The 26495-nt window shown below is 38.5% G+C and overlaps 1 protein-coding gene across 6 annotated transcripts in view; it reads left to right on the forward strand.

The window, feature by feature from the left end:
• The window catches only part of GPCPD1 (glycerophosphocholine phosphodiesterase 1), a 46837-nt gene extending 20936 nt beyond the window's left edge, over window positions 1–25901 (forward strand). For 2 of the 6 annotated variants that reach the window (XM_080388599.1, XM_080388598.1), the window contains exons 6-20: window positions 1440–1481; window positions 2724–2847; window positions 4988–5234; window positions 6318–6480; window positions 6567–6699; window positions 6934–6988; window positions 8954–9046; window positions 10937–11014; window positions 11798–11837; window positions 12634–12695; window positions 14122–14187; window positions 15155–15291; window positions 16466–16601; window positions 16942–17102; window positions 24071–25901. In XM_080388599.1, coding sequence (XP_080244725.1) covers window positions 1440–1481; window positions 2724–2847; window positions 4988–5234; window positions 6318–6480; window positions 6567–6699; window positions 6934–6988; window positions 8954–9046; window positions 10937–11014; window positions 11798–11837; window positions 12634–12695; window positions 14122–14187; window positions 15155–15291; window positions 16466–16601; window positions 16942–17102; window positions 24071–24275 — 1742 coding nt within the window. In that variant the 3' untranslated portion in view covers window positions 24276–25901. Of the gene's footprint in view, window positions 1–1439; window positions 1482–2723; window positions 2848–4987; window positions 5235–6317; window positions 6481–6566; window positions 6700–6933; window positions 6989–8953; window positions 9047–10936; window positions 11015–11797; window positions 11838–12633; window positions 12696–14121; window positions 14188–15154; window positions 15292–16465; window positions 16602–16941; window positions 17103–19279; window positions 19501–20348; window positions 20450–23135; window positions 23303–24070 lie in introns of those variants that run through there. The other 4 variants (XM_080388600.1, XM_080388601.1, XM_080388602.1 and 1 more) reach the window with 4 other exon arrangements.
• The last annotated feature ends 594 nt before the right edge of the window (window positions 25902–26495 follow it).

Here is a 26495-nt window from a genome sequence, read left to right on the forward strand (position 1 = left end):
ATTAGGCTTCTTTGAGTAAATGGATTAACGTAGATAGAAACACGAATGGTCTTATTTACCTGGCAATTTAGCAGAAACTTACTTTGCTGGAGGAGAAGGTGGCATGCAGACTTGCATACAAGTTCCTAATGCTTTTTTGAACAGGGAAAAGTTTCTTTTTTAAGAGTGAGTGAAATAACCTTTGAATGTAGCTTGCAATTTAGATCTCTCATGCTGCTATGGGATGGCATGTTTTATGCGCTGTCTTTTCTAGGATATGAAAAATGTTATTTCCTCCACACTTAGGAATTCACATCTATTAAATACCTTCTGATGCACTGAAAAGATGTCTTTTAGAAACAAGCTGGTATTAAAGAGACTGTTAATCACAAATAGTTCTGTGATCATGGTGTTGTCCCATCCCCCTGTGTCCCCCCCCTCTTTTTTTTTTTTTTTTTTTTTTTCTCAATTGAATTAGTTGTGTTTCTGTTGCTGTAACAAGATTTGTTTCTGTATTTGTCAGTAACTGATTAGGGAAGCAGCCTAACTTCTGTTAGGGTCTAGACTTCATCTATAAATTTGGATAACTTCGTTCCAGTTAGGATTTTTTTTTTTTTTTCAAGTAATACTCAACCCTTCATAAGCAGTCTTTAAGAAAATGCAGCAAACCCAGGATGTTAGTGCTTGGTCATTATGATCCTAAATTGTTGCCTGAGGTTAATAAACATTGAGGGCAGGCCCATGATTATTCTTAGAAAAAAATAATAGGATTAATGGCTGTAGACACAAAATTTTGTTAAGATTTATGTTTTGAGAAATATTTAGTGTGCTTGGACTACTACAATTCTGTTAACGCTGTGAATTTACTTAGTGCCTTAAGATTTCAGATATTAAGACTTTGGAGAGGGTAAGGATAAATGTAAGTGTGAAATGAGTGTTTTGAGTATTTCATCCTAGGTTGATTTCTGTCACGTGGGCAGAATAAGCATTTTAATTGTGACTAATTTGATTTAGAAGCTTTACCTATAAATGTACAGGAGGGCAGCTTTCTTGTATGTTTGCAAGAAACTTTATAATGTCTTTGACACTAATAAGAAAAGCATCTTAGATCCCAGTAGGTTTTAAATATTATAAGCAAAATACTGCATCAAACTAGGAAATTATGCAACCTTCTTGCTTTTCTCAGTTCAGATTACTTTAGGTAAAACATCTTATGGCATTTTGTGTGTTGTTTGGTCTGTCTTGCGGAAACTAAGAAAAAGCGTAAATGGGGAAAAAGCTTTATAGAAGGTTGCAATAAACATGCTTATTCTTTGTTTGTTTCAGTTTTCCTACTTTTTTTTAGATACACTTTTTAGAAGTGAAGTGGAAAAGTAGAATTAATTTAACTTGGCAATGATTCTTTATAATGTGAATACTAATTAGTTTCTTTCATTCTTTTCCCCTCCTTCTGGTTCTAGAAAATGAAATTACTATTGACGATGGATACTTTGGAATCCGTAGTAAGTGAGATATATTGACCTTTACTCTTTACCACATATTTAATTTTAACAAGATAAAGCATTGTAGTTGAAAAATATTTGAAATACTAAATTTTGACAGGAATTGCCGCTAAGTGATTGTTTTCTCTGCTTATATGTTTGGGGATTTTTTGTATCCAGCATTGTGAATTCATGCTCAAGCTATAATCCCATCTAATATTAATAAGAGACTGCTAGGAGGAGTTGAAATATTATAAGAGTGCTGGTGTTAAAGGTTGAAATTTGTGAGCTTTAGGTCATGAACATGTTTTTTTGGAAATACAGAATAGATTTAACTTTCTTCTAAAGCTTTGCCTTTGAAAAAACTCTTTGTCTCTAGAAAAATATTATCACTTACCCTAAATGTATACAACCTTCCTCTTCAGTCAGATGCATGCCTGTCAAAACCTCTCATAAGCTCAACCCTCATGTTCTCGTGTGTGCATATGTCTCACTTTTGGCAGTTCTATCCCACCTCTCGCTTAACGCTCAATCCTGTGGCACCCAAGGTAACTCTTTGGCATGTCTCATGTCTTAAAGCTTTTCCATGTTTCTTTGTATCCTCGTTGAATGATGAGTTTGTCTAGGAACTCTTCAAAACTGTGGGGTCTGCTTCAGTACCTGGTCTGACAGCTTGTGCTTTCCAGCCATTCTGCTTGTAGGCTCTCCTTGTCGTGATGGTGAGGTTGAGGATTTTCCTCTGTCCTGTCCTGCAGACTTACACTACTTTACTGGCATTGACTATGATGAGCTAATTCAACACCTGTATTTCAATAGAAACAGGGAATCTCCAGTTGTGTATGGATCTTCAGAGCTTCTGTCAGTGGTATTCCATGTATTGAGAGATCACGGGACAAGGGAATGTTATATCTGCCTTTGGAGACTTAAGTTAGTCCTTGATACCACAAATTAACATTGGAATACTTAGTGCTGTCCTGCAGACAGGTCATGTGTGAAGGATCATTGTTCCTACTTAATCCCCTTTTAAAAGCCAGCAAACAACTGCAGTATCTGTTGTCTGTTCTGGGTAGTTGGGAAAAGATAGGTGAAAGGATGTGCTCGGCAGTTCCTCTGGATGTACTATTGAATAAGGCTGGTGATAAGAGGATTGTCTGCAAGACGGTGTCAGAGGAACTGTATTTATATTTTTGTGTATTAAAATATCTAGATCTCCCTAAAATAAGTTGTTAAAGTGTCTTTTACTTTTTGTTTGATTTTTATTAGATGGTATTGAAACTGTGGATGCTGGGTGGCTGACGTGTCAAACAGAAATAAGATTGCGTCTACATTATTCTGAGAAACCACCTGTAGTGATATCTAAGAAGAAATTTAAAACATCAAGGTTCAGGTAAGAACCCGCTCATCTTAGTGCGCAATTTATCTTGTGTTAATTGTCAATACTAGTGATTCTTTTTTTCCTTAATTAATATAGCCTTTAAATTAATATTGGGTTGCTAATAGGCATGTACTATCAGGCCAATTTCCAAGTATTTAAGCACTTTGTAAAAATATGGTGATAACATTAAATCGGTGGTGTGTTTCAGTTGCCTCATTTCATTGTTAATATAGTGTCAGAAGTTTCTCCTGTTTTAACAAAGGAAGACAGACAGTCAAACAAAACTATTCTAGCTTTGCTGCTGATTTAATGCTTTTCAGCTTTTGCATTTCTAATAGCTATTAAGCTATTGAATGTGTATAAATCAGATGTGATACCACAAGTTAAGCAGTAGGTAACAGGTGTCTTTCACAAATACTTATTACATACCTGCCTTGGTGTTTCCTGTTTCTTGGCTGGAACTGTAGTGTTCTGAAGTAGTTTTATGCTGTTACTTTCAGAGTTTTCTTCTTTGTTCTTAACTTCTTGGAAAGAACAGAATGGAAACGGAAGTTGGGGGAAAGGGAGAAGGCTTCCAGGTTTTTTGTTGCTTACTACTTTTTCTCCTTACCAAAGTAAACAGCCCTCTCCATTTAATATATGGTTAACTCTCCACTGGCATTACAGATTTCTAGTCAACGTAGGTGGTGGAGAGAACAGCATTCTCTAATCCCTTCTGTTGCTGTTTAGATCAGTTTGATGTTTTTATCTGCAGAGGTGTCTCAGAAAGCAGGCATTATTATAAGTATACAGTTGACTGACAGAAGCAGGTACCTTAGTCCTGATGTTTTGAGGACTGCGCTATTGCCCTGAGTGTTTGATCTCCTTCCTCCCTTGAGTTTCTGGGATCTGGAGCTTGCTCTCTCTGTGATTTACAGATCACTCGGTTAACCTGGGAGTGAGTTCTGTATTTTGATGGTCTGACACTTGTTGTCCCCCAACACCCCCCCCCCCCCCCCCCCCCCCAAAAGTTCCAACTCTTCTGGTGAGGGGAAAGTTGCTTTAATACAACGTTCTTCAGTCCAAGTTAATACTTATGTCCTGTTCTCTATTCATTGTGTGTTATAGTAGGTAGAGAGAGAGCAATTTCTGAAGCTTCATCCTTGTCTAAATTAAGATGGTTGAAATCAAAACTTGTTAAGCTGGATGCATTCACTAGATAAGATACTGTTTTACTGTGTTCCACTTGCTGCATAAAAAACTAGATCTGCCCAGGTAGTTTCTGTAACTGTCACTTGCTATGACACTGTCAAGTTTGTGGAGCATCTGTGTTGTAACTTTTTTTATGAGGGTATTAAGAATGTGGACTTGGTGTAAAGAATTTTTATGACTGTAATTGTTTGAGGTACAGATTCAGTTTTACTAGTGAATTGGCATCTAACTAAATAACTCTATCCCATCTGCTGCTTAGATAATTCAGAAAGGGATTTGGATTACTCGTATATGCTTCCATCACACATGGCATAATGAATTCTGTGTGGAAGGTTTGCTCTGTATAATAACAATGAATTCTGAGTCTTATTGAGAGGCTTATTCCTCTCAGTCCAGGATTTTTCAGAAACTGCATTCAATTTACTTTTAAATGATCATTTAGGGTTTCTCAAGGGACTTGCTAATTACTTCAGACTATCTTATTTATGCCTAATAGAATACATTCATCTGCCTAATCGGTGTTCAGAGAGACTTCAAGTTGTGTGTGTGCATTTACCAGCAGCCAGCCTTGGCGATTACTGCTATTTTCAGCGTTTTTTCATTAGCCTTTTGGCATTATGGGTGTCAGTCTGTGGAGAAAGGCTGGCTGTGTGGCAGACCAAAACGTTGCTTTGCTGGAGTGCTGCTTCTCAGACCACTAGTACAATTTTCACATTTACTCAAGTTCCAGTTTTAGAAGTGACTTGAGCACTTGAATCTGACCAAAATAAGATTTAGACAGCAGCTGCAAGCTCTTGACTCCTGTGAGGGCCCACTGCACACAGTGCTGTCCTGTCGATGGTGGTGGTGAGAAGAATTCTTGTCTTGTATGAGCTTGTGCTCAAGCTTCTTTCTAATTCTTCAGGGTTTCCAAAGACACTGCTGTGACTTAACCATTTGTTTTGTGTTTCTGGTTGAGTAGAGTAAAATTGACTCTAGAAGGCCTAGAGGAAGATGAGGATGATGAAGAGGGCCAAGAGAAAACATCCCCTACTGTCCCTCAGAAAATGGCAAACACTGTGGAGTTCTCCTTAATAAGTAACAACGAATATAAATGTCGACACTCTCAGCCAGACTGTGGTTATGCTTTGCAGCCAGATCGATGGATAGAATACACAATACAAACCATGGAGCCTGATAACTTGGAATTAATCTTTGATTTTTTTGAGGTATGTCTCTTCACCCTGAAGAAGCAACTCCTGTCTGCCTTTGGGAGCTAGTCAATTACCGTGAAGATTTCACTGTTTGGATAGTGATATTGCCTGATATTCTTGATCTTTTGGACTTGCAAAAACAAGTTACGAGACCATTGGCTACCACCCCATTTTGCAGAAAGGTTTTGTGAGTCTTCTCGATATGGCACAAAGTTTTGCAGTTTCTACCTGTTTAGAAGTTAGTGCAAATTAGACACAAACCTTAGTGTGCAGTACTACATGCAGTTAGGTTAGGTTGGCTTTGATTTTTATCTTTTACCAGAACAAAGGTTTGCTTATCCTTCTTGAACCTGAACAATGTGTATATGAACTAGTTACATTACAATTATTTGATCTTAATTTTAAAATTAGAAACATAATAGATTTCTCTGAATTGACTAGTACAAATTAAAACTGGATATTTGTGAATTCTCACTACTACATATGTTATTTTGCACTCTATTTAATTTCCCTGGAAGATCTTAATACTCCACGTTTTTTTTTTTAAAAGAAAACAGCTTTTGTCTCTTCATACTGTTTATGCAGAAGAAAGTTGTAAGCATTCTCTCTTTGGACTAAAAATACCCTTAAAATCATTTACACTCATAATCGTAGAGCGGCTACATAGTTTCTGAACTTGGCTATGGTTAAGTGCACATTCTGCATGTTAGTGGCCCTCCTCCTTCCCTGCAGAAAAATACAAAGTTATTTGAAGCATATGTATTATTCATCTTGGTTCTAATCACAACTTGGGTTTTTTAGAATACAGACTGTTTCATGCATACAATTTTGATCTGAAAAGCTAAGAGTTTTCAAAGGCAAATGTACATGAGTTTTGTCGATTTCCATTAAGAATTTCATATTCCTGGTAGTAAATTGCCACACACTGTTACATTAAACAATTTTTAGCCTGAAATTAGTGTTTTCTGTAGCACACAAGAAACTTCTGTTACATCAGTGCCTGTATGTATCTTCCTGAGGAGCAAGAAAGAGTTTGTTTAGAATTCTCACCTACATGTAACAGTAGGTGTTTTGGTTTTTTGTTTGTTTTGTTTTTAGGAAGATTTAGGTGAAAAAGTAGTACAAGGCGATGTGCTCCCAGGTCATGTAGGTTCTGCCTGCCTCCTGTCATCCACAATTGCAGAACTCGGAAAGAGTGCTGGAATTCTTACACTTGCTATTATGAGCAGAAATCCAAGGAAGACAATTGGAAAAGTTAGAGGTACAGTTGATGCAAAAAGATGTAGATAATTTTACTCAGTCATCCATTATCTGTTGACATGTGAAGCACTGGTATTTTTCTTGTAGTGGACTACATAATTATTAAGCCGATCCAGGGATACACTTGTGATATGAAGGCTTCATACGCAAAATATTGGAAACCAAGAACAACTCTAGATGTTGGACACAGGGGAGCAGGAAATTCTACAACAACAGCTAAGTAAGTTGATTTACATTTTAATCCAGGGAGGGGGGCATTATGTTTAGTTTCACTGACATCAATTGAGGAAATGGGCAGTTTAAAATAAAAAGCTACAACCCATGATTAAGTCACTTCGATATCAAATGTGGGTGTTCTTTAAAATAAAGACTTGTGATTTGTATTTCTCTTGTTTCAGTGGACTTTTGTGCTATGCTGCATCTAACAAAACATTTTTCTTTGCTGTTATTTCAGACTTGCTAAAGTTCAAGAGAATACTATTGCCTCTCTGAGGAATGCTGCTAGTCATGTATGTATGCACATTTGCACGCATATAGTACTTGTATAGTTAAAACTATCTTGGCTTGTATGCTTAGTTTCCATGGTTTACTACAACAAATGGTAATTGCACTGGTATGAAATTGCATCAAATCACTGTGGAGATTCCCTGAGAGAGAGGAAGGGAAGTAACAGTTAGATTAGACTGTCATTCTTGAGTTCCGTAAAGAAAATCAAAACTTCCATCTAATATGTTGTGATGGTGGTCTAATACAGAGAAAATTTTAATCTCAACCCTGCAGAGACATAGGGTTGGAAGAATTTTAAACAGATGAATGAAATCTTGGCTCTGCTAGAGTCGGTCAGCGTACTCTGAGGTGGCTCAGGGACTGCTGAGTACCTAGAGTTGGTGTCCAAAAATGAGACTTGGATGCCGAGCTGGTAGAATAAAACAATCCTTTGCTTCAGTGCTTGTTGCGATGGAGACTTGGAATCCTAAGATGAGACTTTCAACTTGGGAGATACTGGCTTCAGGTGCTTAAATTCCATGATCGAGGCGGTCAATTTTATTTCTTCCCATAATCTCTGTCACTGAAGTTATCTGTGGTAAGATTGATCTAGACAATCCAGTGACATCCTGCAGCGGAGTAGCTGGACTCAGAAGCACATTCAGAGGTTCCTTGCCTAGCTTCTCTTCTCGCAGTGAAGAGCTGTGGTTACAGCTTTACACATAAAGATGCTGTTATGAGATCACCTGCTGCTTAAGTTGTAGGGTTCCTAAGGCTTTGCAGGTACATCTTCACTAATGCAGATTCTTACCAAACATCTTTTGAAGTTGTTAAAGGGATGGGACCAGAATCTGGAGCATTATGCTTATTGGCTTCTGATTCTGGAGTGCTGTACTCCCCATGAGTCAGAGCTGAAAGCTTTCTCTGGTTTGGGAGTAAGTGTAATTTGAACACAGTGTCTGGAACATGTACTGACTGCAGAGGAAAAGAAAACAGCTACTACATTATCCTTGTGAACAGTAGTTCTTAACTCCTGGGTGGATGCTGCAGGTGTATAGATGGCTTTTAAAAGGACCATCGGAAGTATACATTGTGGCAGAAATTTACTATGAAAGTTGTCAGCAGTATCACCAGAAGAGTACTTTCAACTATTTGCAGATTGAAAAGGCTGAGGGCTACCACTCTAAAATATTTCTGCTGAGAAGAGGGCTGAAAAAAGCCTGCCCTATTTTCTTTTTCTACTGATTGAAAAAAGACTGGGCAAGTCAGGATGATAATTTGATGTATGGTATTCTTGGAGGACTTTCAAAGGCATGATTTACAGACATTAAAAAAAAAAAAGGTTTTGTGTGTTTCTTTATCTCTTTCTTTCTGGCCCTCCCTCTTTTCAGAAAGATTGTGCTTGGAACTCGTTTGATCTTTATTCCTTTTAAGCTTAACAGAAAACAACATACAGTTGAAAAGGGCAGGAGAGTACCAGATGCAGCTGCTTCTGCTCCTTGCACATGTTATAACACACTACTGCTGTGTTATCCACTGGTGACTCCAGAAGCTCCTCGGTCTATGGAGTGCCTTGCTAAAGCTTTGCCAGTTTGTAGTGATCCGATGTCTCTTGGTGGGGAGGGGGGGGAGAGGGAGGAAGGGCACTGCAAAGTTATCTGTTTGAAAACATTGTCTTAGTCTTTCTCTGAAATCAAGTTTGCAGTGCTTGAATGTTACTAGAAGGTTTACAAGATTAAGATACCTATATCTATATATCTCAGAACTGCATTATGGTAATTAAAATACTTTCCCCTAAGATTTCCACCCCCCACCCCATTTGTAATCCATTGTGGAGTATGATTTAACTGATAATAGCCAGCTGCATTCAACTTGGTTGATGTCCAGGACCTGTGAATACTTGACAACTTATCTGCGGTTCAGTAGTCCTTGTGCATAAAGAGTTAATGGATTTTGTTTTGTTCTGTGTGTTTTTTAATTTTCTGTAGGGAGCAGCATATGTGGAATTTGATGTGCATCTTTCTAAAGATCATGTGCCTATTGTCTACCACGATCTCACATGTTGCATGGCCATGAAAAAGGTAAAGATTAAGATACGTGTATTTTATCTTTAAATGTGACCATTGCAGAAACTAAAATACCAAGTGCTCATAGAAATAATTCTGGAGAATCAAAGGATGGAATGGGACTAAATATGCAGCATTACTGTGTGCATAAGTAGAGAAGTTGAGCTTTTCCTTTTGATGTTGTAGCAACAGCATTTCAGATGCACAGTTTGAGACTTCAAGTTTACATTGTAGTTATTTTTATACCATTTTTTAAATTTATGGTTTGGAAGAAAAAATTAGACAACTCCACTGATTCGCTAGCACCGCTGGGACTCAGACTGTCAGAGTGAGAACTTCTGCTTGTTTCTTTTTTGAGAGGAGAGTTAGCATGATTTTCAGCATGACTTCTCACCCCTGCTGATGCTTAAATGTGTACTTCTCTTAGGCAGTTACGTACTAATAAAAGTTTTTAGGTTAAATAAACCTTATTTGGTCTCCCAGTAGTGGCCAGTAGATGGAAAGCAGAAAAGTGGAAGAAACAAGGATTTCCTTCATTTATGGAGTTTGATTAGCCACAAGTGGCTTGGCTTCCACTAGTTTTTCTAGTGGAAAATCCTTTTTCACTACAGCATTTTGCTCAGTGTTGTAACAGTGAAGTGAGCAATATACTTCAGCCTCACTTACTGTCCCAACAAGATAAGAGGAACTGCTTTTGGATTGCTTGGTGGAACAGAAGGAAAGGAGTTAAGACAGAGATTGTATGAGCAGGAAAACAGCTCTTGAAAGCAAGTTTCTTGTTCCTTTCCTTGCTTACCTCATAAGGTTGCAGTTGTTCATTCTTTTTCAACCAAAACCTCTTTTCTGCTGTTTTTGTAAGTCAAGAGTAAAGTGACATAAGCAGCAGTGAACAGTACTGGTACTCGTGCATACAGATAAGTGTTCCTTGAAGGGTGCTCTGAACGGTCTGTCACAACACCTTTTAAATACTGAGAGTTTATGAAGCATAATAATTGAGTGTTTCTCATAAAGTGCCATTACACTCCTTAATAATGAGAGAACCACAGGCAGAAGGAAAACATTTTGGTGCTTTCCTGCCTGGTCTGTTGCATGCTCTCCACTGAGGCCGCGATACTTGCATTGAGCAGCAGTTGCAAAGAGGTTGGACTCTGTTCTGTTCTAGTTTTCTTCCTTTCTGGTCTGGCAGTGAAAACAAAGATATCTTGCAGTCTGCTCTACCTAAGTCTAAGTTCTCTCTTTCTTCTTGGCACTAAGCCTGCATTGTTAAACTCTCATCTACTGCGATACTGCAATTTATAAGAAGTATGGACAGTTGTAGAAATGGAACTTCAACTAAGGCAAATATATGTTCAGTGTATATTGAACCAGTATTGTCTTGTTGAGTGAAAATTTCTTTATAGTGAAGAGGGGGAGTGAAAAATGGATTAAAAGAATTTTTTTGATCTTTGTTTTGGGGTCAGGGTGTGTGTGTCTGTTTTACCAGGACATTTGTCTTTTTTTTTACTCGTTTCTGGGACATTGGATAGACCATACTGAACTGAACTGCCTTAGAGTATTTTTTGATACATTTCTTTACTGGCAAACTTTTTTCCTGAATACATTAACTTGTCAAGTTTTTGCAGAATAAATGTGCTAACCTTTTCTGAAGAAAGAACATTGAAGCCTCTGACTTGCGTGAAAGACCAAATCCTGTTTTCTCAAATTGACAGCTGTTTTATGCTTCTGCGTGCCTGTATTGTCTCCTGAAAAGTGATCATCTTGCTTACAAATGATATCTTGTGTTATAATATATCTTTATCGATAAAAGAGAAAATATCAGTTGCCTTTAATGCTACCATATCAAAAGCATGTAGGCTTTTCTCTAGTTTTCAGTGGTGCTTAATTATGTATTCTTTATCTTCGAAGAAACTGGATACGGAGCCTTTGGAACTGTTTGAGATTGCAGTCAAAGAACTCACATTTGATCAGCTGCAGTTATTGAAGGTATTGCTACTTTGGCTAGTGTGATATGCTGTGTGTATAAAGCTTAGATTTTTTAGAGTAACTACAGATAGTTTGGGAGAGCACAAGCTTTAAAAATTGTACAAGTAGAACAAGTAGCTAATTCCTGGAATAGTACTTCTGCACCGTCATTACAACTTGAATAAATTTCATTATTTATATCTTCTAGAAGGATGGTCTGACAGGTGGGGTCAGGGAATGAGACTGGGCCACTGAAGACCCAGCTGAGATTCGTGTCCTCAGTAAGGAAGCACCTGGCTGGTCCAAGAACTATGTTTCTTTTAACTTAAAATCACTTGCTCTCCTCCTTTTTTTTGGAGAGAGAATTTGAATGGAGTGAGGGAGTTTGGCCTTACGCCTGGCCTGATTCTATCTCAGTATATAACTACATTATAAAACCCGTGCCTGCGCTTGATTGGAAACAAGGAGTCTTAACATTTGACAAAGGAAGATTTAATGCTCAGACTTCTTAACATCTTAATGTTAAATTATATTCCGTGTGTTTCTACTATTGAACACATTTTCTATGCTTTCAGTAAGAATATTTTCAGTTTGTTTTTGAGCTTTCATCGCAATCTTTGTTTAAAGTTTGAAAGAAAATTGTGTTGTGTACTAGGATTTCCTTTATTCTTTTACAGATCACTAAAAATGTGTCTGTAATGGACTTTTAAAACCGATTTATAAGGAAAATTAGTTGCATTTTACATGTAGTAAGATCTTTATGGGTGGAGTACTAGTTAATATTATTGTTTTTATGCTCTTTAGCTGGCTCACGTGACTGCCCTGAAGGTAAAAGACCACAATGGTATGTACTAGTTTGCAGGAGTCTTGAGATTTATTTATTACTGTGTAAATACAGATTCTGTGATTGCAGTCATTTGTTCTAATGACATTTGGTTTCTTCCTGAACATTTCTAAATGCTTATGTAGTTACTTCAATCTTGTGCATGCTGTAGAGTTCTTTGCTGTGGCAAGTAAATACCTGGACAGAAGTTACTCCCTTGGGAAGATGAGGCAGGAGGGTAGAAGTTTAATATATAGATAAATATATATTTTATGAATATTCATAATGAAATTGCCACTAATGCTCCCATCTTATGCTTCTCCAACTGAACCTTTTTGGCAGCTCTTCAGAACTGCTAGCAAGAACTTTGGTAACTGTTGTAGGCTGTCTTACTGGTGCTATAAATCTTGGGCTTTAATTCATCCCCTTTATAGGGACAGCAAACTGAGAAAGTATTTTACACATTCTAACTGTCTGGGAAAAGATAAAATAAATAATAAGCCTTGACAGGCAAGGCTGCTTGTACTGGATGTGATTCAGTGGCTGAAACAGTGAGGGATGGAAGAACCTGTTTCTGATAAATATTCAGGCAAGATTTTTAATAAGGGTAAAAATTTTTTTCCCAATGGCAAAACACGAATTGCCAACACTATCATTGGAGTATGTCAGTGTCAGAGGGAAGGCTTTGGTAATCAAAGGATATACCTGGTTCCATTCTTTACTCTCAAAGGCCTTATGATTTTGAGCCAGTCTTTTCTTGCTGGGATTAGCAGTGCTGCTGTTTGTGTTTGATTCAATATTTTGTATTTCTTTTCAGCATCTTTTAAAGAAGAAGAAAACTCTGCTTTTGAGACCCAGCCATTTCCTTCTCTGCAGAGAGTAAGCAGCAAATATAGAGCAATAGAGATTATGATTGTGAAATGTGAAAACATGTGTTTTTCTTTCAGCTTTGCACATGTAGCAAGAGATACTCGTATTTGGTTTTAGGCCTCTGATATCAGTGCTGGAACTGAGAACATAGGTTTTATTGTTGACCACTGAAGCCTTTTCAGCACTTAAAAGTAATAGATTGCCTACCTTTCAAGCTTCTTAATTCATGAACCCATGTGGTATAGCCTAGGATGCACTCAGTTTTACAGCTGGTTAGCATCTGAGTATTGCATTCAGATACAATAACAATTGTTTGCTAATTTGGGGTAAAAAACCCAGAAACAAACCAATCAAAAAACCTTGGCCTTTGGTAGTTCATCACGTACTCTTGCCCATCTAAAAAAGCCAGACACAGAGAAATGTTAAGTTTCTTTTCTAGTACATTCCAATGACTGTTTGCCAGCTTTGGGCTTTGTGTTGGCTTATTTTTCACAGAAACAACTGACAATTGTTGACCAAATACGGTTTCATACCATTTGCAGTCTTTTTTTCCTCTATTATTATTTTTCCCCTCACTGTTTTTCCTGATGTCTGAACTTTAATATGAATGTTAATATGCCTTCTAGGGACTTGTTTTATACAATAATACTGCTTTTTATTTGGGTTTTGGAGATTATTAATATCCAATTGTTCATAGGGTTATATCAGAGCATGTATGAACTATCCATCAGTTACAGGTCATATGCCCCACTGCAGTTTTGGGTTTTTTTTTTACTGTCTAATCAGATACTGCTTAACTGCAGAAAATAGAGAACTTTGTATAATAGACTAATGAGGTTTGATTCCTCTACCTGTTTCGATTCCCTAAATTTAATTTTCTTCCTATAAGAAAGGCTATGTTACTCTCTTCTGTACCTGGCATCTTTACAGGGCTAAAGAATCATCTACCAGTGTTTCCTTAATTTCATTAGCCGTTAGTTTCACCTTTTGATTTGAAGTCACCTTACCAATAGTTCTTCAAATTTCACATATTTCTGTGTTGTCATCATAATGGCAAGCTCCTGGATATCATACTTGGGATTATGTGTGGTTTAAGATACTTTCTGCATTCAAAAAAACTTCCTGGAGAAATAAAAACAGTGTCATCTTTAGGAGTACAAATGGGGTATTTCTCACACACCTAAAGGTGAATTAGCTTGCATTTGTACCTTCTCAAAACTTTGTCCTTAAGATTCTGTCCATTTTTATGTATTTCCTAACTTTAAACTGAAGTAGAAGGTGTATATGTATCTTGTGTTAAATTTTTTTTTTTTTTTTTTTATTACACTGTTAGACCCTATTGGCATTAAATTCCAATGTATTCTCCCGGTAGTTACCCTCGTAGGGCTTAGATGTCCTGTTTCTTTGGATTCTCTTCATAAAGAAATTTTTTCAGGTCCTGGAGTCTGTTTCTGAAGATGTTGGGTTCAACATAGAAATAAAATGGATCTGCCAACAAAGGGTAAGTAAATGTACATGTGGTTTACTTTGATACTATGCCATGTCAAATTACAGGCTTTAGCCATGAGAATGGCAGGCTAAGCTAGGAACAAAGGCGTAATTTGTTTTGTTTTTTTTTAATGTCACCCTCTTGTTTATTATAACCCGCTGTCTTTGAATCTGGGAGTATAACAGCACCACTCTAGCAAATGAAGAAACTTATCCTTAAAATGATAGGAGCTATTTATAGGGTTGAGTTCATAATACAGCTCAGACTGCTTTTATTAGAAGACCCTTTTTAAAGTCAGTGGGTTGCAGCAGGTTGGGTATACTGTATGTGGGAAAAGTGATGAGTTCAGACTCTCCTGGCCTGATGCAGGAGCAGCTACAACGTGGTACAGCAACACAAGCAGCTGTTTCCTTCAGCTGGATTGCTTAGCGCTTGGTCTAGAAGGAAATGATTGTCAGGGCTAGGACTGGAAGCCTGGAGTGGGGTAAAGAGACTAAGCAGAGGGGTAGGTGGAAGTCTGTATGCATGGAGATGCTGATGCTCTTAACAGGTCAGCTGCAGGAATACTGGTACCTGCTATTCTCAAAGACGTTTGAGAAATATCCTCTTCTATTTCTACAAATCTTGCTGTATTTTTCTATTTAGAAATAGCAGTACAAAATATCTGTAATAATTTTTAGTGATCTTTCATTTAATTCCTTTGTTTTTTCAAAATAATGCTTCCCAGAAACTCTTCTTGGATGAGAAGACAGTCAATTTTTCAGTGAATCTTACTGCTGTTAGAATTCAGCTGCAGCTCACAGGCTGATGGCTGTGTAGATCTGTAGCTAGCGTTTAGCAGACTGAAGGAGTGACTTCTGTATTCGGACTGGCAAACTGAGCTCTCGTTTTGCTGAGGTTGAGTGAGAGACCATTGCTGGTTAAAATATTTTTGGTAAGCAAGTAATTCAAGGCTGACACTTGCCCTTTCGTTTTCCAGGATGGACAGTGGGACGGCAACTTGTCAACTTACTTTGATATGAACCTCTTTCTAGATATTATTCTAAAGACTGTTTTGATGAATGCTGGAAGAAGAAGAATTGTATTTTCTTCTTTTAATGCAGATATTTGTACAATGTAAGTTAAGAAGAGATAATGTATTTTCTTGTTTGTGGTTGGTGGGGGATTTTTTTTTTGGTAAAATTGACTTTGGACATAAGAATACCCAATAAGAAGCAAATCATGTTTTGATTAGATCTAAACTTTGAATGCCAAAATAGTTGGGTATTGAGACAAGACCACATTGTCATCTGAGCTGTGCCAAAAATAAAATAGGAGAGCAAAGTCAAAGTAGACATTTTTGTCAAGTGCCTTCCTGAATGCTTCAGTCTTGACACAGCAAAAAAGGCTGTGATTTCTTCTGGTACCACAGTGTCTTTTTCTTGAGTGGTACACAAGCCTAATTTACAAAGAAAATCATCTTAGTTACAATTTTTTCACTGTATCTGCCTTTTTAAAAAGACAGAAAAATGAAAGAACTTTGGATTACCCGTGTTTGGTTTGGGTGTTTTGGAGTTTTTTGTTTTGTTAAGCAGTTTGTTTTTCTTTTATGGAATGTCATATTGAAGGTATTGGGGCACTGAAAAAGCATAGAAATTGAGCTGGGGAGCAAATAGTTGGGATACATATAAACTAACAATATGCTGTAGCACTTCGTAACAAGAAGTGATTTAGCACTGTTAATGTAAGGCTTTATGGAAATCTCATTCGCTGAGAGGCTGCACCGATGAAATACCATTGAAGGGTAAATGGGCAGGACAAAACCAAATCAAGGTAGTGATAAAAGTTAAGAAGCAAGCGTGTAAGAGTGCGTAATGCTAATCCCAAAATTTTGCTTCTGTCTGTTGTCATTTCATATCATCTGACTGGAAAAATACACTAGTAAGGTTAGATGTTGTATATTAACCACATTTAGAAATTCTTATCGTAAATCTTTATTTTACTGTAACTCTCATTTAAGAAGAAAATTACAGAATTGAACAGTTTGAAAAGTTTATATAAACATTTTGAGGATGTGGGTCTGAGTTCACCTTGAAGTCTGGCTTCCCTCAAACTGTAAGTCTCTAGTAGTGCCAAAAAGAACAGTTGGAGCAGTTTGTCACGCAGTTTGATACTAAATGGTAGTACCATCTTGTTGCACCAGCTAGGGACTAGAAGAACACGCAGTAAGGAGTGTGATTCTCAAACAGTAATATTGAATTCCCCTGCTTTTTAACACATCTGCTACTTGCAAACTTTTTTTTCCTAACAGGGTTCGGCATAAGCAGAACAAGTACCCTGTGCTATTTCTCACCCAAGGAGAATCTAAACTCTATCCAGAGCTTATGGATCTTAGATCTCGTACAACTCCAATTGCCATTACTTTTGCACAATTTGAAAACTTGCTGGTAAGCGGACAAGTTCTGATATTACTTGGCAGTAAAATGAAACAATTATTACTACTTGTTGTAAATCTGTAATTTTTGACGCTAATGCTTGAAATGAAGACTAACCTCATAGAAGAAATACACTAACATTTTGTAACTGCCAAAATAATGTTCTTTGTTTCAAATGTCTGTTTACTACAGTGTTTAAAAAGTAGTACTGTCAGTAAACTCTTCAATCGTATTAAATTATTTTTTATTATGAATGACATTGTAAGGAGCTGCAAGTGTCAAAAGATTACAAAAACCTGATGTGAGAGTGTTTCAGAAACATGGATTTTAATTAAACTCTTCTGTATTTCAGGGAATTAATGTGCACTCTGAAGATCTGCTGAGGAATCCGTCATTTATTAAAAGGGCCAAATCTAAGGGCCTAGTTATTTTTTCATGGGGTGATGATGCAAATGACCCAGATAACAGGAAGAAGTTGAGAGAATATGGTGTTCATGGGCTAATATACGACAGGTACTTAACTGTGTTTTTAATAATAATAAAGCTTAGGAACTGTGGTATCCTGACTCTTGTGAAATTTCACGTTGCTTTTTGGCTGTCTTGAGTGCAGAATATCTTCCTTCTGTACTGTAAGTACAAGAAGCTCATAAACGCAGTTCATGAGCACGGCTAACACTAATTCCTACTTTTTCAGCTGTATATATGAAGCAGAATAACTTTTGTTTCTCCTGAGGTTAACGTAAATGTAATTTGATTCTTTAAAGAACTAGTGCATGGCATACACATTTAATGTGCTATTAACATTCCTGATGGTAATTTTTAAACTTTGACTGTGACACAGTGAGGACAGTGTTATTTAACTGTTTGGCTGAAATCTTCAGCTTTCTACACTTAGTTATGGAAATAGTTAACACAACTTAAGTGAATGATTTTAACTGATTTTTTTTGCCAATGTTCTGTTGTGTTTCAAAGCTGTGAATTCACCACTTTTCCAGTTAAAATTAGCTTGGTATGGTTCTCAGGGCAAACTGCCAAATTAGTTGCTTCAGAAAGTAGTTGTTACATCCACACAGTTCAGGTGGACTTGGGAGTACTCTGGTAGATCTGTGAACAAAAGTATTATTTTAGTTCCTTACTAAACCCAAAAGTTTTAGCTCTTTTATGATAAAAGATGTGAAACTCATTATTATACGATGATGATTAATTTAATACAGCTTCTCAAATTAGAATTTACGATAGATTGCAAACAATATGTAACTGGAATAGCGTTAGGTGTAACTGAACTGTCAAATTGCAGAAGTTTTTCAAACATCTTGCTTTAGCAGGGGCATTGTTTTGCATATAGTTTTACCTGGAGAAAATAAGTGTGTGTGGGATCAAGTAACGTCAAGGGCTCTGTTTTATAAAGTGGAAACTGAGAGTCAAGTTAAAATGTATCTAAAGGCAAGAAATCGTTTGCAATTAAGAGTTCTAGGCTCCCAGTGTGAAAAACTGTTAACTCCCTTCAATCTGTTCTTGGCTATTGAGAGTCCTCCAGAGTGACGGGTCAGTGCTTCTCTGGTTTGCTGGGGTGTCCCTTCTCGTACTGTATAGACTGTCTCCTATTATTTGGTGGTAAAAAGGAATAACGAGACTTTTACACCGGGGATCAGCTTCAGACTTGAAGTCATTGAAATGTAAGCCCTCTTCTCTGCTACGGCAGTGCTACGTGTTGTACCTCTCCTACAACTGAAGATTGAGGCCCCTTTAGTAGACGAAAAGTATCTCTGCACTAGTGTGCAGACAAGACGGTACTCCAACTCTTTAGTGTGTAGGCATAGAATTGTTAAGTAATTCGATTCTATGGTATGTGTAACTTGCAGTGATAAACTATCAGTCTATAGACAGGTGGGGTGTTTTAATCAAGCACTACGGCATAAAGTGTTCTTATGCAAAATGTCTGTTCATCTGATGTCTACTAATCCAGTCCTCTGGAGTTCTTAATTACTCCTGATGCAATAAGATATGCGCTACTATTAGTAAAGCAGGTGACAGCCTTTTTTTCTGACTTCACGTTACTTTTATTACTTCAGATACTTAATTGCTCAACACTACTTAAGTAACATTGCACTTATGTCAAGGCTGCAAGTCTGCTATGTGTCATCTTACAGTGCCTTTTGTACTGCTTCCTGTGTTTTAGGTTGCAGTATGATAGCAGAACATCTTTTGCCTCGCCTTCTCATGACTAACCAATTCACTGGAATTGCTTATAGGCTGAATTCCCTTACGGATTTAACTGAACAAAAAATTTTAGCCTTCCTGCACAATTTAGACCATCTAGATTCTTAATAGTAATCATCTCTCCTCTCATAGCCTTTCCCCTGTATGTCTCTCTTCCACCTTGTTGACATCTTTCCACCTCATTGAGATAAACCCCAAAATTAATATCAATTTCAAAGCTGTTTAAAAAACAGTAGTACAGTAGTGCATTTTTTTCTTTCTTTTTCAAGCTACAAACTGCAGTTGAGAGGCAAACAATTACTTTGTTTTGGGATAATTGTTGCAGGCTTGTTAACTATAATTTCTAAATGTTACTGACCTTTTTTTTTTCTGTAGGCCAGAACAAATACTGGAATGTTCCTTTACAATTCTTGATTATTTTTCAGAATTTACTAATTGTCTGAGTAGAATTAAATCTAATCTTAATATAGGTTCCTTAGAAGGAACATGACACTTCCTGAAAATTGCACCAGAATTTTCACCAGATATCTCAAGCTGGACATTTTGAAATGCAGGTGGTACCTGCAAGTCCTGGATGCATGTCTAAATCTAAAAACCTGGCAGCGAGTGTTCCCATTCACAGTGGAGTTGCTGGGTAAAGAGGGAGCCTTTTGAAACCACCTACAACTACCTGACAGGAGGCTGTAGTGAGGTGGGTGTTGGTCTCTTCTCCCAAGTAGCAAGTGATAGGACAAGACAAAATGACCTCAGGTCGTGCCAGGGGATGTTTAAATTGCTTATTAGGAAAAATTTCTTCACTAGGAGTGTTGTCAAACACTGGAAGAGGCTGCCCAGGGAAGTGGTGGAGTCACCATCCCTGAGGTGTTTAACAGACGTGTAGACATGGTGCCTAAGAACGTGGTTTAGTGGTGGACTTGGCAGTGTGAGCTTTACAGTCTTGAGGGTCTTTTCCAACCTAAATGATTCTATTTGAGTGTATGAAGTTAATATCAAGACTTCACACTGTCAAAAGTTTACGTATGGGGTAAGCATCTGTATTCTGTGCTGTTTGAAGTTTAGAAATAAATTCAAAACTACTGTGAAGCAGAACTCCAGTATTGAGAGAGAGAGTGATGTACGTGTGTGTTTCAAGGTCTAGAAATAAGTAGGGGCAGCAGTAACCCATTTATGAGTGTAAGGTGAATTTATGCTACAGTTGCAGTTTCAAGTTCCAGAATATTTCCAGGACTGAATGAGGATGTGCTGCTTCCATGGCTTCTGCAGAATTTTTGTTCTCTGGACTTAAGGCCAAGTGCAGATGTTTATCAAAAAATCGCTGTGCCTGGTGTTTTGTGTTGCTGTTTACTAGACCTTTACTTAAACCATCTTAATAACAGTTATTTGTCTGAATAAGCTAGGAAGCAAATACAGCTTTTAGGCTGCTTGGATATGGGCCTTAGTTATTGTTATTGCATGCAGTAATTATTCAAAGAGTATGAACCATCTGGGTAGAGATGATTTCTCTAAGTTATTTTTTCCGAACTTTAATTGTCCATGTAGAATTGAGCAAAACATTGTAGCCACTTGTGAAGATGGCAGGAAAACAGTGTCCTGAATGCCAAAAGTTGCTGGTATCAAGTGTCGGGCAAAAAAAAATGCAGGTAGGAGGTCTTGAGTTTGTTTTGCATGGCGAAAAACTGCAAGACTAAATCCAAAAAGCTTACAAATGTCAATGCTATTAAAAGAGCAACCTCACTGGGGCAGAGGAAAGAATCCCCCCGCCTCCCCACCCCATCTGGTCCTTTCTCCACTTGGGCTGCAAATTACTAGACATACCCGAAGCCGTGGAACCAATCGCATGGCCTAGTGCAGTTGCCAGGACAATATTCTGCTTTTTTCTTATGTTTAACTAGCATTCATCTCAGCGCTCAAAAATAAACTGCTTATGTTAAAAGGGCAACCTACAGACAAGTTGCTATCTCTGCCCACAGGGCTTCTATTTGGGCCCTAATCCAGAAAAGTACTTCAGGTACGTGGCTGGGTATCTTCTGTTCACACAGAAAATTACGTCTCATGCTTGAAACGCTTGTTTAGAGAAGAAACATTAACCTATTGCAGTAAAATTCTCTGGATTGGCAAAAGTAATGAATTGTAAAGCAGGATTTGTGGCGTGATTTATCTGGTATTTTTCTCCTGGCCTGTTTACAAAGCTTATCCAGGAAATATTTCTGCATTTGAATGTGCTTAACTCAGTAAGAACAGTGCAGTCTTACGTTTGTACACCAGTTGGCTGTATATTAAATACCAATGTGGAGAGGAGGTGGGTGCTAACTTACACTTGCATTATCTTTGGGGTTTTTTTAGTTCACTTTACATGGTCTGAGTTCTGTTTGCTGAATAATACACATAGCTGCATGAAAATACTATAAACAGTAATCCTCCAACATCTATGGTGGAAGCTCTTCCATGAGAATCTTCAGTGTGCCTGTCTCCTCTCTAAACACTACAGTTCCTTGTGGCTGCACGTTGCATTTGCAGACTCCGGACAAAAGCTCTGTGCTTTATCAGCGTTAGTAACTTCCCAAAACTAACACAAATTTAAGTGGCAATAAAGGCAAAAGCATTCAAAACACTTCTCAAAACTAGAAGACTGTCCAAATTTGCACCATTTTATTTGCCTGCAACTGAATGTTATTTAAATAAGTAACACTGTGGATATATGTAGGAAGTTAACTAGTATTAGTTGATTTGTAGTTTAATCTACTCAGTGATTGAATTAAGATGTTACACAGTGGCAGTCTGAAGTCTTCCTTTGTGAATTGCAAAGTAAACTCAAGCTTACCTTGAGACATAAAGAAAAACGAAAAGTTTTAAGCAAAAGCTTCAGAAAACCTTCTAAGCATGAAAGCAGTGTTTTGGTGCTGCTGACTCTTGGTTTTTGGACCAAGCAATAGTGAAGAAAACCAGCTGTGACTGACACTTGCTGGATGTATGTGTTTTCAGGGGCTGCAAACACACCTGAGGGGAGCGAAGCACGTCAGTTCTGTGCCCGCTGCATAACCCTGGAATGTCCTGCAAGGCTTTTTGTAGAAAGTGCTAGTTTAAAACAGTAGGATTTGGAGGACTTCCCAGTCTTCTGCAGGGCTTGCATACTGATAGGATGTCAAATGGAGGAACTTTGGTGCATAGTTACTTACAAATAATTGTCCTGTTGAAGAGTGAAGGATAGGGAGATGAGAGCTTATTCCTTATCTTGATAGTGATGTTGGAAATAATTTGTTAAGAGAAGTCCTGGAGCCGTTTTCTGTTTTTGCCAACTGCTGGTGTACTTTTGTGGACCCAAACGAAGAGGGGGGACCAGAAATTCCGAGGTGCAAGGGTAGCTCTGCTTCAGATGGTTTTCCCTGCTTTTGATTTAGAAGAAACACTGTATGTACACTGGAGCAGACTGGTTCCAGTGGAGTGTGTGAAAGGAGCTTGAAGGGTTGGACTTGTCCAAAATCTCAATTGCAAAGAACTGAGTATGAGGCAAGAATTACAGAATTAATGGTTGTCCTAGTAAAAACCTAATAAAATACTTGCCAGAAGCGGCTTAAAACATTTTTAGCCACGCTCTAGGAACAAGTGGCTTAGAAATATGCCTTTGCTTTTCTGGTGTCTGGGTGATGGGAGGTACTTGATTGGCAGTTTCTAAAGTGTGTTGCTATATAGAAAACTATCTTCTAATTTCAGTGCTTTCTCTTGAATGCATAGAGAAATTTGTCCTGTGTCAGCTAACCTAGCCAACAAAGCACAGGTGGTGCCTGCATCCTGGAAGGAAGGGCGGTTGGGCTTTTATTTTGCAGGTATCTTCTGTGAGGCAATTTTCGGTCCTGTCTTTGGCCTGTGTTAGCTTATAGGTGCTGTGCAGGTAACTGCTGTGCCTTCTGTGCGTGTTCCGTAGGACCAGACAGCGTTTGTCCTCGCTTCTAGGAGTTTCTTTACAGAGACTATCTTTGATCTTACTGTAGGGAATGTGATCCATATCTGTATTTCCTGCAGAAGTGTTTCCTCATTTGAATCCCATTTTCTATATGACTCTTCAAGCTGCATATTATTTTTGATGGCTTGGACTTGCCAACAGTTCAAAGTTGTCTTGCCAGCATAAAAAGGCACCCGGCACTGTATCATGTAGCCGTCCATTGTTTTTGTTGTGACGCTGTGTCCCTTTTGGACATAGCTTGAAGTTATGGTATGAAAGAGAAAGGATGATGCAATAAAAACTAACCACTTTCTTGAAGGAATTGTAAGTGAAAATTACAAATATTCATAAAAGACTAAGGCAGAAGCCATGGTGATTTCTTCCAGCAGCTCTCATTTGAAGGAGGTAAACCTGGAGATGTGCAATACCTGAAACTGTGTAAGCGCGATAGCTGCAGGAGAGGGGAACTGGATGCCAGGATTTGCAATTTGGAACTAAATAACGTACTGGTGTTAGAAGTCAATGTTGGGAGATCAGGATGTATCCTTGCCACAGTAAGTGCTGTAGCAAAGCTAGCTTACAGGAACACGAATGCTTTTGCTTTATAATGTATTACACCAAAATAGCGCTTGAGTTACGCTCAGTGCCTGTGCCATTAAACTCAAAATGTGTTTTGGATTCGGACAATCTGGTACGATGTTGACAATCATGTCCCACAGCTTTGTTTACGTGTGTGAAAAAAGGAAAGTGAAAAGCAGATACACTATTTAAAGTAGTGTAGGTAGTTAAATTTGCATTGGGTATGACTAAAGATGAGGTTTTCTGGTTTTTACTTGTCACCTAATACTGTAATGGTAATTTTTTAAAAAAAATGGTTCTGAACTGGGAGTGGTGGTGAAATACTTGTTAAGCAGGAAGTATGAACTCTGTTCAGCGTGAGGTACAAGCAGTGTATCGTGGTCTGCACAAATAATGTCAGTCTCTGAAATTTCTTAGGCTTTTAAGTTTGAAGCCTGGAACTCTGCTTTTCACTGCCTTTGCCACCTGTAAAATAACATTTTTTCAGAAGAGTAAGTGAGGTAAATGCCAGTGGGTAGCTTATTAGTCTATCCAATGAAACATTAACCATTGTTTAAAAGGAATACCATTTGATATTGCAAGATGAGTGGCAAAACTTAAGGTACTGACCTCAAACATACTGTTCTTACTGACTTGCTGATACCTAATTTTACTCTAGTAGGGAAAAAGACCCAGTGCCTTCATCTAGTCTACCTGAGATCCGTCAGGCTGATCAGCGCTTTTTCTTTTCTCGTTTATTCAGGATATACGACTCTAATCCTGAACAACCAAATATATTCCAAGTGGAGCAGCTGGAACGGCTCAAGAAAGAATTACCAGAACTGAAAAGCTGTGTGTGCCCCACAGTTAGCCACTTTAAATCCATATCTCCATGTAAATGTCATCATAGTTGCCTGGACGAGAAAGCTGTGGATAACTTGAAGAGTGTTCAAATGCAAAAGGACTAATTGTAGGCAGAATGCCATGTTGTATCTAACATCCACCACTGGAACAGTGCTGTCCATGCCTTCAGGTTGGTTTATTTGCGGTCCCCGAATAGCAATAACAGTGTTTCTCCTTCCTGGCAGTACTTGTTAAAATTTCAAACAATGGTAAAATAGCCAGTTATTGTTCCAATTTACGTACACAGTTTTAACTTTTTCCTATAATCAAGTTGCAAATCTTGAAAAAGAAAATGAAGTATTAACACTAAGTATGTGTTTAAAAATAACAGAAAACCAAGCCATCTGAGGACTGGGAGGGAGTGGAAGCTCAGAAACTAAATTGTAGGGAAGTTGCAATGATCTGATGCTGAATATGCTGAAAAATTGTTTTGACTTTGATTTTACTTCAGTGCTACAAGTTGTCAGCCTGTAGCTGACAACAGGAAATTTAAGAGTGTGATTGTAAGATACGTATAATTAGATCTGGCCTGAATAAATTGGTACCTCATTTATATGTATTTGCACTGATACATCCACATCCACCTGTACAAAGCTTTGTGCCATTTTAAAATACCTATATATTTTTAAGTAAACTGCAATGCATATTAACTCCTCTCTTTTTTTTTTTTTTTTTTTTTTCCTCCCCACTTCATGGCACACTTAGGCTGCTGCCATTGTTTTCTCATTTGCCAGTTTAGTGATGCAGTGTCTGTGTATAGCAGTCAAAGGTGAGGCACCAGTATGATTTTTTTTCATTAATCTCACACAGGCTAAACTTTAGAAATGTTGATAATAATTTTAGCAGAATTACAGAAACATCCTCAGTGTCTGAGAATCTTTCTTGCACTGTAACCTTAATAAACAGAATAGGTACCATGCACAAACTCTACAAAATGCATGCTTTCGTTCTTAAGCATGAAATTTAGGTGTTTGCTGAGGCCCTTGCATCTTTACGGTGCTAGTTATGTGTGAAGGGTGCAAGGACCAGCTCAACTACTTAATCTTCTTTGCCTAAAACCACAAGCCTATTATTCACAAACATTTGAAGAAAAGGCTTTATCGTACATGGTTTGTCTTATTTACATAACACAAGCTACTAGCGCTTGTATTTTGCAAGTTTGGGGTTGGTTTTTTGTTTGGTTTGGTTGGGTTTTTTCCTTTGTTCTTTGGAACAAGAATCACCAATGTACTGAATTCAGAAAATCGGTATTCTGTTGGCTGGTATCTATCCTCTGTAATTTATTACAAAGTCATTGTTTAGAGTTCTTAATAGATATGTATGCATGTTCTTTTTCCTCCTGAAGTTGCAGGTCACGCCAACACAACAGCTGTAACTTTCTACTGAAGTGTTAATGTATAATAAGAATGGAAAATATTTATTTTTTTCTCTTGTAAATGGACAAAACAGTATGTACTATATTCTTTATATACAATCATTGCTACATAGAACTGATTGTACAAAGAGTAAAGCCATTGCAAGTAAGTGCTAGAGCCCGCACTGCTGAGTAGTTCGAAACAAGCAGCTTGTTTCAACTTGCCTTGTGCATTTTTGTATTTAAAGTTTGTTTGTCCTGCACAAACAGCACAGTAATGACTAGGTAGCTGGAAGCTGTCTTTTATTAAAAAAAAAAAAAAGAAAGAAAAAACAAACCCAAACCCCACCACCGTCTGGAAGTGTGTGAGCTGTGTTTTCTGGGAGCGAGGGGGCACTGAGCCAGATTCCTGACAGCAGCAGCCTCTGGCTGTTACCCGGTAGAGCGTGCTTCTCGGGTTTTTTTCTCTCCTCATCTGTACCCCCCGGGGGCTGCTCTCGGGGGCTTTGCCAACAGCTGTTCGGTGTGTCGCCGCTCGCTAGCGGGGCAGCGCACCCGCGGAGCTGCTGCAGGGGGGGCGGTGTTAAGTTGTGCTGGCCCGGGCTCACGACGCCGTGCCGCTCCGGAGAGCCCCGGCCCCCTCCCAGGCTCGTTTCCCGACCGTAGGTGCTCGGGGAGCAGCGTTTGCCCGCGCTGTTGGCGGCGGTGCAGCGGCGGTACCGCCGTAGGGCGCGCTGGCAGCCCCCTGCTCGCACGGCGGTTGCGGCGGCAGCTGCGCTAAGCCCGGCCGGGCTGCACCGAGCTGTTCCGCGGCGCCCCTTCCCCAGCGGAGCGGAGCTCTCGGCCGGGCCGCCTGGGGCACGGCGGGGGCGTACGGAGAGGGGTGCCAGCCCTGTTGGGCTCGGCGGGGGCTCCGGGTTCCTGCGGGCGC

Source organism: Falco punctatus (genome assembly GCF_963210335.1).
Source record: "Falco punctatus genome assembly, chromosome: 5".
NCBI classification, from domain to species: domain Eukaryota; kingdom Metazoa; phylum Chordata; class Aves; order Falconiformes; family Falconidae; genus Falco; species Falco punctatus.